We start from the raw sequence: 14,331 nt of genomic DNA, 5'->3' as shown, positions 1-14,331 counted from the left end.
GAACGATGCAAGTGCTGCTAGACAAGAACTGGGAGAGAGCAAACGACACATCAAAACTGTGAAAGCTATCGTGTTGGGCAAAGGGCTTCATATGAAACCGTACAAAACAGGTCTTGGTCTCCATCTTTCAAAAAACTAGATGCGATGCTACCACGTCGAGCGTTGACTGATTGGGACTTGTTGAAATCTGCCAAAATCTTCAAGGTTCCGCATTTCCACGGTGTTTTCATGCGAAACGAAATGCCCAAAAACGGTCCGTGAAAAAGTGAGTCAGCTATAATCAACCTTGACGACAAAGGCGGTCCGGGAACACACTGGGTTGCATACAAGAAACGCGACAATAATATCGATTACTTTGACAGTTTCGGCAACCTTCAACCACCCTCAGACCTCATAAAATACCTCGGCGTTGGTAGCGTCAAATACAATCATGAAAGGTACCAGGATTATGATACATTTGAATGCGGACACTTGTGTCTGAAATTTCCAAGTGGTGAGCTATATAAACATGGTGCATGATTCATCAAAGTCAGTCTACCACTCGCAGTCATGGATGATTCGTTAACGTTAACGATTTCGGAAACCTCTTCGAATCGAACTTGCTCGTGATAAAAGTCATGCTTTTGGCTTGGTAGAATTGTTAACCTTTGATTCGATTCCCAACGTTGATGTTGGTCACAATAAAATTTGCATAGCTGATAAAGTGATCACCATACCTACCGGCAGCTACGAGATCGAGGACATAGATCAGTATCTTCAAAACGTGCTGAGAAATACAGATATCAGGCTCTCCATGAAACCCAACAATAATACATTACGCAGCGAAATCACATGCAACCACACGCTTAACTTTGAGCCGAATGATTCCATTGCTCAACTTTTGGGATTCGCATCACGTGTATTGGAGGTTGATAAAACTCACGAATCAGACGTGCCTGTAACTATACTCAAAGTCAACGCGTTGCGAGTCGAGTGTAGCATTACAACGAGCGCCTACGTCAATGGACACGAAGTACACACTATTCACGAGTTTTGCCCGACTGTCCCACCGGGATATAAGATCGTGGAAGTACCGTCGCACGTCATTTATCTTCCGATCACCGTCAGGACCATAGATCACATTCAGCTCCGGTTAGTGGATCAAGACGGAGACCTTGTTAATTTTCGTGGAGAAGTTATTGCTGTGAGACTACATATCAAATCGCAATAAACAATGGGAATTGTATATGTATAACAGACTGTCAAAGAGTAGGTATATTAGTAAGTCGGTATGCCCCGATCAAGTCAGTCATCGATCGATTCTCGAACCGTTAACACCTGGAAACGTGGAGTTCCTGATAGCTCTGGGTCTGAAACTGACCACTTTTGGAAGAGGAATTTCCGACAACTAAAAATCCGATTTTGCTGTTTCATCATCTGCTACATACCATGGAGGAAGAAATCTTAAACATTCAAACACCAGTCGTCTTTGACTAATTCGTTGCGCATTACCAGATTCACGCTCACAAACCTTACGCCTCGTCAACTTTCAACAACAGCGATGAAATTCGAATCATCGTTCAGCATCAGGATTTATGCATATCACCCAGCAAAAGTTCGGTAAATATCCATGGACGACTCCTCAAACCTGATGGTACAGCTACTGTGAACACACAGCTCGTAAACAACGCGATCTGTCATCTGTTTGAAGAAATTCGCTACAAAATTAATGCAGTTGAGATTGATAGCAGCAAGAACGTTGGCTTGACAAGTCTCATGAAGGGTTACGCTTCCCTTCACCCTGGTCAGACTTGGCTGATGGAAAACGCTCGATGGCTTGATGTAGAAGAGAAGAAAAAATTAACCGATGCCGAGGGTAATTTTGACGTACTAATACCGCTCAGCATGATATTGGGTTTCGCTGAAGACTACCGCAAAATCGTTGTCAACGCTAAACATCAGTTAATTTTGACGAGATCAAAAACTGACGTCAACGCTATCATGCAAACTTAAGAGGAGGAATTCAAAATCACGATCAATGCAGTGAAATGGCTAATACCGTATTTGAAACTCGCGGATCAGAAAAAAGTTGACCTACTAAATTTCATTCAAAGAGATCCACCTATTTCGATGAGCTTCCGCAGTTGGGAATGGTACGAATATCCCTTACTTCCCACAACATCGAAACACGTTTGGACTGTGAAAACTTCCACTCAGCTTGAAAAACCTCGGTACGTCATTTTGGGTTTCCAAACAAGTAGAAAGAACAAGACCGGCAAAAACGCAAATCGTTTCGATCATTGTGATATCACGGACGTCAAGCTATTTTTAAACTCTCAATCTTATCCGTACTGTAACCTGAACGTCAACATGAGTCGTACTCTGTACGCGCTCCTGTACGAGATGTACGCAAACTTCCAAGCTACCTACTACGACAAGAACCCCGAACCGTTGCTGACAAAGAGTAAATTCCTTCGAGACGTCCCCTCATTCGTTATCGACTGTTCGAAACAAAACGAATCTTTGAAGTACGGACCTGTCGACATCCGTCTTGAATTTGAAGCTCAAGCCAACTTTCCTACTGAAACATCGGTGTACTGCTTGATTGTTCACGATCGTATTGTCGAATACGACCCGCTCAGTGGTTGGGTCAAAAAGTTGGTCTAAAAGCTGACCCGTTCCCACCATCTCGCACAGTTCGAAGATGGAGCTTATCGTTGACATACAAGGCTTTCGTAGACCATTCAACAATACCTTCACATTGAAAGAATTGATGTCCGAGAACTTAGCATGGCCATTTGAGATTAGAGAAGAAATAAGTTTTGTGCTAAAATGTGTTTGGCTTGTGCTGCGATGTGCGGCAAACAGTAGTCGATTATCTCCAAAAACGTAGCTGATATTGCCAAAAACACATATTATTAAAATTTTTTTCGTCTAACTTCGGTCATTTTTTTTCTGAACTCGATATCCCGATTCCTCGAGCTGTGTAGGCATCGCTAGGTTTGTGTGATACGTTGTTTTAGGAATCGCCTTTTATGTAATTATTTTCAGATATAGGTGTATGATTGTTCGATTTTCGACAACAGAAATGTCCGATCACTTTCAGTTCATCTTCCTCTTTCTCTGTGATTACATTCTGTTATCTTGTTTTTCGTTCCGCTGTTTTCTTGACATATCTCTGCTGTCTCTTGTCCACGGGCGTTCTTTTTTGCAGAACATAGCACGCACAAAATTGCTATTCACCTCCATACATAGAACTCTTTCCTCGGTGAGCTGTTTTTGGGAAAACTGAGGTGAAAAGCATTTGGAATCCTAACCCTACTTCTTCTACGGCATCGTCAACAATTGCTGTCTCTCTCTCTCTGATACTGGGCTATGCGCATGCGTCAAAGCTTGGATGCGATTGGAGATCGTGCCTGCTGTCTTGTTTCTGCTTCTCCAATGATTGCGTCGTGATCTACCACTCACTGTTCGATCATTCTGCCTGAGCTGCTTGGTGGCGCGGGTGTCCCCGCAAATGCGGGAAATTCAAAAAGCCCGGGAAATAAAACTGAAGGCACTTCACAATGGACAATGACGTCAGGCAAAAGAGGAAGAGGAAGCATAAGTCCTGAACTGTATCAGCGAAAGCGAAAACAACTCAACTTGAAAGATTACTGGTTAGGTGCATCAACTCATAATAAATTCGAGGCGCTATCAATACAGTCACCAATGCAACATCAAAATGAAAGCGTGACTGACAAACAAAATGAAGAATCAAATTCTTCAGGTGAAGGGAAAGGAGAAAAAGTTCAAACTCCTCCCACCTTGTATATAGATGGCGTGACAAATATCAAACCATTGTATGAACTATTAGATAAAATAGCTCCAAACCAGTACACTCTAAAAGTACTACCAAATGATGCTATTAAACTCAAAATCAACACTCCAGAAGAGTTCCAAAAAGTCGTAACTGAACTTAAAGCAAAAAATACTGAATTTCATACATACCAAGCAAAATACAATAAGCCATACAAAACGGTTTTACGGAACATGCATCCTTCAGCTGACAATGAAGAACTAAAGACACAGATAGAAAAGCTTGGACATAAAGTCATTAGAATCACCAATGTTAAAAATAGTAAAACAAAACAGCCACTACCGCTGTTCTTCGTTGATCTAGAGGTCAATGAAAACAACAAAGAAATTTATAAGGTTGAAAAACTACTTAACCTTATAATTTCTTTCGAACCACCTAGAAAAAAGAGAATAATACCGCAGTGCACCAAGTGCCAAGCATTCGGACACACTAAGAATTATTGTTACAAACAGCCAGTTTGTGTAAAATGTGCAGGGAACCACTTGACTTCCAACTGCTCAATCAAAGAAAAAACAGAAAATGTCGTCTGTGCAAACTGTGGTGGTAACCATCCAGCGAGCTACAGAGGTTGCAGTGTTCACAAAGAACTGCAACAAAAATTCTATCCAAAACTAAGAGAAAAGAGAAATCCTCAACCTATTCAACCTATGCAGCAAACCACTGAACCACTCAGAGACAATCGAATGAGAAATAATGTCTCCTATTCGCAAGCAATATCAGGTAACATAAATAGTGTACCAGAACAAAACGAAAACCAAAGCCAATCTCCAATGGATACCATTGCTAAACTCGAAAATTTAGTTCATACACTAATGAACAAAATTGACAAAATGATGAATGTTATTCTCAGATTGCTCGAAAACAAATAATGGCTGTTAAACTCAACATAGTATTATGGAACTCAAACGGCTCAGCCCAAAGAACAACTGAACTTAAAAAGTTCTTGAAAATAAATAAAATAGATGTAGTTCTCATCTCTGAAACACACTTTACAACAAGAAACTACTTAAATATACCTAAATACAAGATATATACCACCAACCACCCAGATGGCAAAGCACATGGTGGAACTGCTATTATAATAAAAGAGAACATAAAACACCACGAAAGTGAACACTACGCAAAGGATTACTTGCAAGCAACAAGCATCACGGTAGAAGACAAGAGTGGATACATGACACTCTCGGCAATTTATTGTCCTCCGAGGCATTCGGTAAGTCAAGATCAATTTAGTGAATTCTTCAAAACACTAGGTAATAGATTTATAGCTGGTGGTGATTGGAACGCTAAACACTCTTGGTGGGGTTCACACTCATTAAGCCCCAACCCAAAAGGCAGGCAGCTCTACCAAACGATCACAACGGAAAATCTGGCAACAATTTCAACTGGCGAACCCACGTACTGGCCCACAGACAAAAAAAAGCGACCTGATCTATTAGATTTTGCAGTGCTAAAAGGTATTAACCCCAATTTAATGAAAGCTGAATCATGTTTTGAACTGACATCAGATCACTCACCAGTAATCATACACATGTATTCTGATATCGTATTTAATGAAAATAAATTCATCCCGCATAACAAAATGACCAACTGGGAACTCTACCGAAGTTATTTAGAAAAGGAAATTACGTGCAATATACCACTGAAAACAAATGTAGATCTAGACAATGCAATAGAAAGTCTAAACATAAAATTACACGAAGCAGCAATGTATGCAACACCACCAGCACATCATTCGAATAAAAAAGATAGTACTAGTAAAAGTATACTAGATAAATTAGAAGAAAAACGAAAATTAAGAAAAATCTGGCAAGATAATAGAACCACCAACAATAAAAAAAGGTTCAACAAAGCAGTGAAAGAACTCAAAAAAATGTTGTACGACGAAAAAAATCAAAACATAGAAAAATATCTAGTAAATTTAACTCCCACCGAATCAACCGACTATTCACTCTGGAAGGCAACAAAAAAAATAAATCGTCCACAAGTGCATATTCCTCCTATAAAAAAACAAGATGGAAGCTGGGCCAGAATAGATGCTGATAAAGCAAATGTATTTGCTGAACACCTAGAGTCAGTATTTACACCTTATCCGCGGGAAATAACTGAAGAGGAAGAAGACCCATTACTCTTAGCATCGGAAAAACCGAAATTCAATAACTATAAAATTGCAAATGCAACGGTGAAAGAAATAAAAGAAATTATTAAGAGTATAAACTCTAAAAAGTCACCAGGGTATGATGCTGTTTCAGGGAAAATGATAAAAGAGTTACCTCCAAAAGTAATAAGACTAATAACTATACTAATAAACGCCACTTTTCGTCTGCGCTATTTCCCAACTCAATGGAAAGTAGCCCAAATTATACTTATAAATAAACCAGGTAAACCTACGGAGCAAACAACATCCTATCGCCCGATTAGTTTGTTACCAGTGCTCTCTAAGATATGCGAGAAAGTAATATCTAAAAGGTTATCGGCTGTACTATCAGAAGAAAAACTAATTCCGGACCATCAATTCGGATTTAGGAACAAGCACGGTACAATCGAACAAGTAAATAGAATCGTCTCAGTGATACGGAATGCCTTCGAGAAAAAAAGATACTGTTCTGCAGTATTTCTCGATGTAGCACAAGCTTTCGACAAAGTATGGCATGAAGGACTGCTTAGTAAAATGAAAAATGAATTACCAGGTCAACTATATCAGCTGCTCGAATCTTACTTAGAAAATAGAACATTTCGTGTAAAGCTAAATGAAGAGGTTACGAAGCTATTCGACATCAAAGCTAGTGTGCCACAAGGAAGCGTCTTGGGACCAAAACTGTACATTTTTTACACAGCAGATTTACCTACAATGCAAGGCGTAACAGTTGGAACGTTTGCTGACGATACTGGGGTGTTGGCAACAAGCCCAATTGCATCACGAGCATCGGCACTAGTTCAAAAGTATCTCAACAAGTATGAAATCTGGCGTAAAAACTGGAGAACGCATGTAAACACGCTGAAATCTACCCAAGTGACTTTTACATTAAAAAAGGAAACATTTCCTCCAGTCAAATTGGACGACACTATAATACCACAAGCAGAATCGGTGAAATACTTAGGTATGCACTTGGATAGACGCCTCACTTGGAAAGACCACATCTGGATAAAAAGAAAATACCTGGACACTAAACTACGAAAATTCTACTGGTTGACAGGAAGAAACTCAAAGCTATCAACGTCAAACAAAGTTTTAATATATAAATGTATTTTGAAACCTGTCTGGACTTACGGCATACAGCTATGGGGCACAGCGGCTAAGTCAAATATTGAAATCATGGAGAGATTTCAAAATAAAACACTTAGGAGGCTTATTAATGCACCGTGGTTTGTAACCAATGAACTTATAAGGAATGACCTAAAGATAAACAGTGTCAAAGAGGAAGCTAAAATACTGCGATCAAATTATAAAGAAAGGATCATTAATCATCCGAACCAGCTGGCCCAAGCACTGGCCACTCCGCATTCAGCAAATTCAAGACTGAAGAAGTACCAACCGATATTTTAATAACTGTTATAAACATTTCATATTGTATTCACGTTATATTTTTTTTTTATACCTCATATATATTTTATGTACATAAACCTATTTTGTGTCAATTGTTTCAATTGTTAATTATAACAAAATTGAAGAAGCACTACTCTATGGGGCAGTGCTTAACATGTTATTTAAATGCTTGTATATAAAGAAAATACTTATTGTCTTAAATATGTAAGACAGATTGTATGAAATAAATGTTATAAAAAAAAAAACTTTCAGTTCAATTGATATAACTATTGTTTTCCTATAGGTTTATTGCGCTGGGATACAATATTTTACGGTGCTTTGACATTTTTCAAACGAAGATTATATCTTGCCTGTCACAATATGCAATCACGATGAGGACCATTCACTTAAAAATTTAACGGTTGTTAATTTAACCCCAACTTGGTGTTTTCATATGCTTTACTCCAATCTGCGGAAAACTTAATTCCACTTGCTGTTGTTGCGACTGCAATTTATTTTCCGTGTACGCAATTTCTGTGTATGAGTGAGTGATGGTAGCGCACCAGCTAGTGGGGCGGGAAGGCTCGATCACTCGGTGAGCCGTTTGAATGAGTGCGTGATCCCCTCCATACAAACTCTTTGCATCGGCTCGGTTCGGTGGATTCCGGCAACGTCTGGCGGTGACTCCTTCTATACAGTCTGGTGCAGGCCCTGATACTACTCATGTCTTGTAGCGTATCGACGCAGATGCATTACTCCCGAATACGACAGCTCACGAAGTTTGTTATTCGCATCCGTACGTTTGCACGTGTGCCTATAGGTCCGGCGACAACGTGACATTGTCGCGCATAGTTTTGTCTTGAATTAAACTAAAAGCGCCTTATTGACGAAGTCCAAAATTTGTAACTAGTTACTAATAAAACGCTTTTTTGGCGCAATAGCGCCGAAAATTTATAAAACCATCTAATTTTCTATGTGACTTTCGCTCTTATTTTTCACTACTCTTTACTCTCGCTACTTAAGGTTGTTGAGAAGTAGAGTGGGGGTGGACGAAAGTGGGAGAGATTTCCCTATGCTTATACATTGGGCGCTGTAGATATTTTTTTTTGCGCCCTATAAACTGTCGAATTATATTAAATTTTTTTTTACTTGATGAAAATAATTAAAATTCATAGGAGACGGTATCTTTATCAATGTTGTAATTATATTTTTACTCTCAATTATTTTTAAATAATTAAAAGTTATAATAATAAAAATCATAAAAATAACGAATAATCGCGGCAACGTTGCGGGCCCTCTGGCTACCCGTGTTCAGTAGCGTATACTCAAAACAATAACATAACCTCACAATTATTTTGTGAGTGAATGTTTCGTTAGGTGTTTTATTTCTTAAAAATTGAAAACTATGAATCCTCAACAAAATGAAAAAGCAAATACGAATAAAAGAAAAATGGAAGCGACAAATAGTGATAATAATGGTCAAGATAATAGAAAAAAGAAACGTTTTATGTGGAAAAATAAATCTGTAACAGAAGCTGTGTACAATTTGCGACTGAAACAACAACAATACTCTGGAAAGCGAAAGAAACCAAGTAGTGAAAATAATCTTCCGTCTGAATGCGAAAGTCCTTCTAAAAAACAGAAAGTGGCACTTGGACGCCGAATAATTGATCTAGATCTATGGGCTGAGAATGACCGGTGCAAAGATTGTGGGCAGATCTTATCGTTAGCGAATATCATTAAAGAGAACCGGCATGGGCTAGCTTCACTCATAATAATCCGTTGTCAAGATTGTTTGCTAGAGAATTCAATCACCACGGATGAAACTTTTACGGCCCCAGATGGTAAAATAATGTATGAGATTAATGCACGAATTGCACTAGGTAAGTTTGAAAAAAAAATTGCTGTTTTTCAAGAAGTGAATAAAAATAATTTTTAAAATTAAAAATTTTATATTAATGTAGGACTTTTCGATGCAGGTATGGGTTGGACGCATCTCAATAAATTATTGGGAGTTTTGAATATGCCATCATTCAATAATCACTTGCTCAAGACGCATGAAGAGCTGATTGGAGAAGCTGTGACACGAGTTGCCGAAAAGAGTTGTAAAACAGCTGCCACGTTAGAAAGACGTTTGACTCTCGAAAAATTTCCATCCATAAAAAAGTCCTTGTAGGTTTTTTTTCCGTTTTTCGTTTTTATTGCTTTGTAGGTGCTTTGCTTCATCATTTATCGCTTTCTGCTTTTTGTTGTAGTTTATTCATTCATAATTTCATTGATTAATACATGAAAATATAATTAAAACATTTCATTTATTTAAAAGTATATTGATTAGTTGAAAAGTAGTGCTGGGCTTAGTTATTACGCAAAATAAAATGAAGAAAAAAATTTTTCTACCTAACCATTTATCCTTATCGAATTGTACATAGTTATTACCGTTTGTAATTATTTTAAATTGTTGAACAAATGGATTCATTAGTTAGACGAAAGTCTGATTCAAAAAAGTCATTTTTTATAATTTAAAATGAATAATTTAATATTGAATTTTACACTCATTTACATGATTTTATTTATTACTGTCTCGAGATGAGGCTAAGTGTGGAATAGTAAAAGAAATAGCAATGAATTTGATTGATATATGAATTATTTTAAACCCCTGAATCCCGCATGACCCAACACGTAACCTTGATCCTTAAAAATGTTTTTATTCATTTCTTTTATTTATAACTCATTGCGTTTTTCGTTAACAGGCCAGAAGGAACGCCGGATAATTTTCTGTTGCCAAACTTGACAGAAGATCAGGTAAAGATAATGTTGTCTGCTGTTGAGTCTAGTGCCCGTGACTTCCCTGAAGATGTTCCTGTTATCGCCGGTTTAACGCATGATCAAATAGAAAGTATATTGTCTGGTGATCTAAGTGCTATTCCCTGCGATTGGATTGTTCGTGTTATGGCATCATACGACATGGGGTGGCCTACTCGAGGAACAGGAAGAGATTATGACAGCCTTAGCGGCTACGGAGCTCTTATTGGCGTTCAATCCGGCAAAGTACTTGATTTTGACATTAAGAATCGGAAGTGCAAGCAATGTGATGAGGGGCATCCCTGCAGTGACCATAAATGTAGAAGAAACTCTGCAGGAAGTGCCAAGAGTATGAAGCCAGCTCTCACAGCAGACTTAATTGCTCACAGCAAGATTCTTAAAGAAGCCAACATTGAAATCGGAGTTCTCGTTGGGGACGATGATAGCTCAACTATCTCTGCAATACGCCAAGTCTCCCATCATCAAGTTATAAAATTTTCTGACGCCAATCACGCTTCGAAAAATGTTAAAAAAGTGTTATGGTCTATGAGTAAAAATCATCCCGAACTGAAGAAAAATACCATCATTTACCTGCACAGATGTTTTACATACGCAGTAGCTCAGAATAAAAATGATAAAAATGCCATGAAGGAGACGATAAAACAAATAGTCGATCATTCTTTTAACAAACATGAGGACTGTGGAGACTAGTGCAAATTCGAGAGAGACAAAGAAAATTACGACCATTCAATTATACCTGGAGGTCTGAAGAGTCTGGCATTGTATGAAGACTTGTCTCAATTCTTCAACAGATTAGCAGAAAACGTTGAAAAATTTGTCACTGCAAGCTCAAGTCAGCCTAACGAAAATTTAAACGCCATGATTATGAGCAAAGCTCCCAAATCGCGATTCTATGGCTTGACATTTTCACTTCATTATCGTGTTGCCCTTGCAATTGCGAGTAAAAATCTTGGGAACCGGTGCATAAGTGAAGTATTACTTGAATTAAAATTGACACCTGGTCCTTATATGGATGCAAATGTTGATGGACGAGATAGGATCGCGCAAAATCGTAAACAACAAATAGCAACAGTAGCTTTCAAAGCTCGACGAAATATTTTGAAAAAATATCGAACGATTTAGAGAAAAAAAAAAGAAAGCGTAGAAGGTCCAACATATGAGTCTGGTATGGGTCTATTGAATCAATCAGCTACCAATGATACGATCAAGCCATTACAGGAGTACCAGGATAACAGCAATGAAATTTCAATATCTAATGAACCACCAGAAATTATATTTTTTGATCTTGAAACAACTGGGTTCGGAAGTACTGCTGGAATTTTGCAAATGGCTGCAGGCTGTAATGGTTCATATTTTAATAAATATGTGACTCCTACAACGGCGATCAATTCTAAAGCCAGTGAGGTTCACGGTCTTACAAGCAGTTGTGGAGAATTATTTTATCATAGCAAGAGAGTGGAAACATTACCACTAGACTGTGTGATGCGCGAGTTTCATACTTTTCTCCGTTCTTTCGGTAAGCCTTGTCTTCTCGTAGCACGTAACTGTAATTTTGATAAACCTCGTCTCATTAACGCAATGGCTGATACAGGTACCATACCTACCTTTCAGAAATGTATAATCGGTTTTAGCGATACACTTCCGATTTTTCGCAGTTTATTGAACAGGCATACTCAAACAAGTCAAGTTGATTTAGCCAAAGAATTCCTGACTGATGTATCGACAGACGAAGCACACAATGCAATTGAGGATGTACAAATATTAGAGAAGCTAGTCAAATATTTTAAGATAAGTGATGATACTTTTATTGAGAAAAAACAGAGCATCCAAGCATTTTTGCTCGACCAAGACAAAAAGAAACGTAATGCGAGGCTGAGAGCAACAACATTAGGTCCACTCCACAAAGTTATTTCCAAAAATATTTGCGATAAATTGATAGAGGCTTCCATAACGTATGATAAGTTCATTGATGTATTCATTGCTAAAGGTGAACCAGGTGTTATTGCACTTTGATCACAATCAGTCAACGGTAAACTTAATGTGACCAAAGATTCGAGAACTATAAATTCTATAATTCATTTTTTGGAAAGTATTATTAATGTGATAAATGTAGAGAATACAGAAAATGCAGAAAATATTAGTAATAATAATATGAAATAATATATGTATTTTCGGTTTTATTTTATTTTATACCTTTATTTATAAAAAAGGATTTATTTATAACGGATTCATTTATTTCTTTATATAAAAAAAAAAATGTATTAAAAGAAAAAAAATTTGTATTTACTAGGCATGTTAATTTAAATTTCGCGCGGGTATGCATGCGCGCTCACTCATGTAATCCGCCCCTTCCTTCAGGCTTCAAAGTCCGGCGTTGCCGTGTCTGTTGACAACTTATTCACTCGCAGTAAATTTTGACGCGATTTCCTATCTTTACGTTAAAATATTTTGATTAGAAACCTCCAAATGTTAATGATCTTGGTATTGATCGATGCGGAATATTTCAAAGAATGTATGGCTAGTTTTTCAAATAAAGTTCATTGTTACGAAAAGTGCTATCACGAGTTGATTGCACGGACAACTCTCTCCATTTACTCTGGATTTAAGCGGTAAAAATTACGCAACTTTAAGATTTTTTTACTCGGTTAATAAGCTCCCAATCGACTTGAAATTTTACAGAGACATGACTCGAATAGTCAACTACCTATAGTATTAATTTCAATTATTTCTCATTACTTGTGATTATCTTCTGAACAACCTTAAACGAAGGTTTAGGTTCTTATCTTACGCGCGTCGACTGCGTAATTGAAATTCGATTGTACCTATTAGTTATTCTTTTCTCAACGATTATATGCAGGCACTATACCATAATGGATTACCATAATGATGCAAGTAAAATTATTGTTAGTACAGATCCTCCGGCTATCGTACAACTGAGAGAACTTTCACAATCGTCAGAATTTGAGGTTGTATCAGACAGCGGTAAAGTTCTTCCTCCAAAAAATTAAGTTTTTCAATGACTTTCCGACGCAATGACCGCATCGTTGCGAAAAAAACCGAAAAATATTTACACGATTATTTTGGAGAACAGATATAATATACTGACACAGATTCTACAGTCCCGGAATATCACACATAACCATCCGACCATGATAAATGATTCCCTGAACTCCACACTGGATGTTGTTTTAGAATTCAAACTTGATCTAACAAACGTTTGGTCAGACATGGCACCTGAAATAATAAAATATGACTTTCAGTCTCGCGGTAAATGTGAATTACAGTAACTCAAACGGAATGCCTGGACGCACACCTTGTATGATGCAATATTTGAGGAAACGAAAATACCATGCACATTGAAGTTCAAAACAAATGAAGTTTCAGAAAGTGGTTTCTATGTCTCAATTACTGGAGATTGTCCTGATTGTAAAGCTCGATTCCTTGGACGGATTATTAACGCTCCAAGTGAGAATGAACTAACTATTATGGAATGCTTCATTTACGAATTCAACCGGTCCGTAAGTCACACCACAAAAAGGCAGTTGGAAGGAACTCGAAGAATAAAAGTTGCAAAAGAAATGGTAGAGGGAAATATGCTTCCGTGCAATTGGAGGCGAAAAGAAGGTGACCGGTTAATAGATAGTATAGGGGATGATGAACCGGCACACATTCCTAGTGGCCAGGTTCTTGGTAAAGCCGCAACAGAGATGCGAGACAAGATCCTTGGTTTGATTAGAACCCACGATATTTTCGAAAGTTTTCAGGATATGAAATGTGGGTCTATATACGAAACATCGATTCTTTTAATTGGTTTTTTCGAATTTTTTGTGCATTATTGGTCTAAGGAACAACTTGCGGTGTACCAAAAATTTTACAAAACCCTCTATATTGATGGAACTGGGTCTGTGGTCCGCAAAATACGACGGCCTTCTGGCTACAGCCCTCATATATATCTATATCAAGTAGTTACTCAGACAAACAACAAAACTATACCGGGTTTTCAGATGTTATCTGCTGAACATCATACTGATGCAATTGCAAAGTGGCTTTTGGAATTCTTGCGCACAGGTGCGAAAGAAACTTCGTCGTTTCCTCTACCACAAGAAGTAGTTACAGATTTTGACAAAGCCCGTTTAGGTGGAAT

At 37.8% G+C, this 14,331-nt stretch overlaps 2 protein-coding genes across 3 annotated transcripts in view; one reads left to right on the top strand and one right to left on the bottom strand.

The window, feature by feature from the left end:
- The window catches only part of Calx (sodium/calcium exchanger 3), a 1,242,927-nt gene that overhangs the window by 20,095 nt on the left and 1,208,501 nt on the right, over positions 1-14,331 (bottom strand). The window lies entirely within an intron of this gene.
- Positions 11,355-12,200, top strand: LOC138190985 (DNA polymerase III subunit epsilon-like). Its single transcript, XM_069136160.1, has one exon. The coding sequence runs from the start codon at positions 11,355-11,357 to the stop codon at positions 12,198-12,200; it is 846 nt and encodes a 281-aa protein (XP_068992261.1).

The sequence above is a fragment of the Neodiprion pinetum genome, chromosome 5 (assembly GCF_021155775.2).
Source record: "Neodiprion pinetum isolate iyNeoPine1 chromosome 5, iyNeoPine1.2, whole genome shotgun sequence".
In the NCBI taxonomy this organism is placed as follows: Eukaryota; Metazoa; Arthropoda; class Insecta; order Hymenoptera; family Diprionidae; genus Neodiprion; species Neodiprion pinetum.
Note: the sequence above shows the minus strand (reverse complement) of the source record. Positions and strands in the feature narration are given on the sequence as shown.

Coding starts and splice junctions, on each gene's coding strand:
- LOC138190985 (XM_069136160.1), top strand. CDS start 11,355: ATGGGTCTATTGAATCAATCAGCTACCAATGATACGATCAAGCCATTA.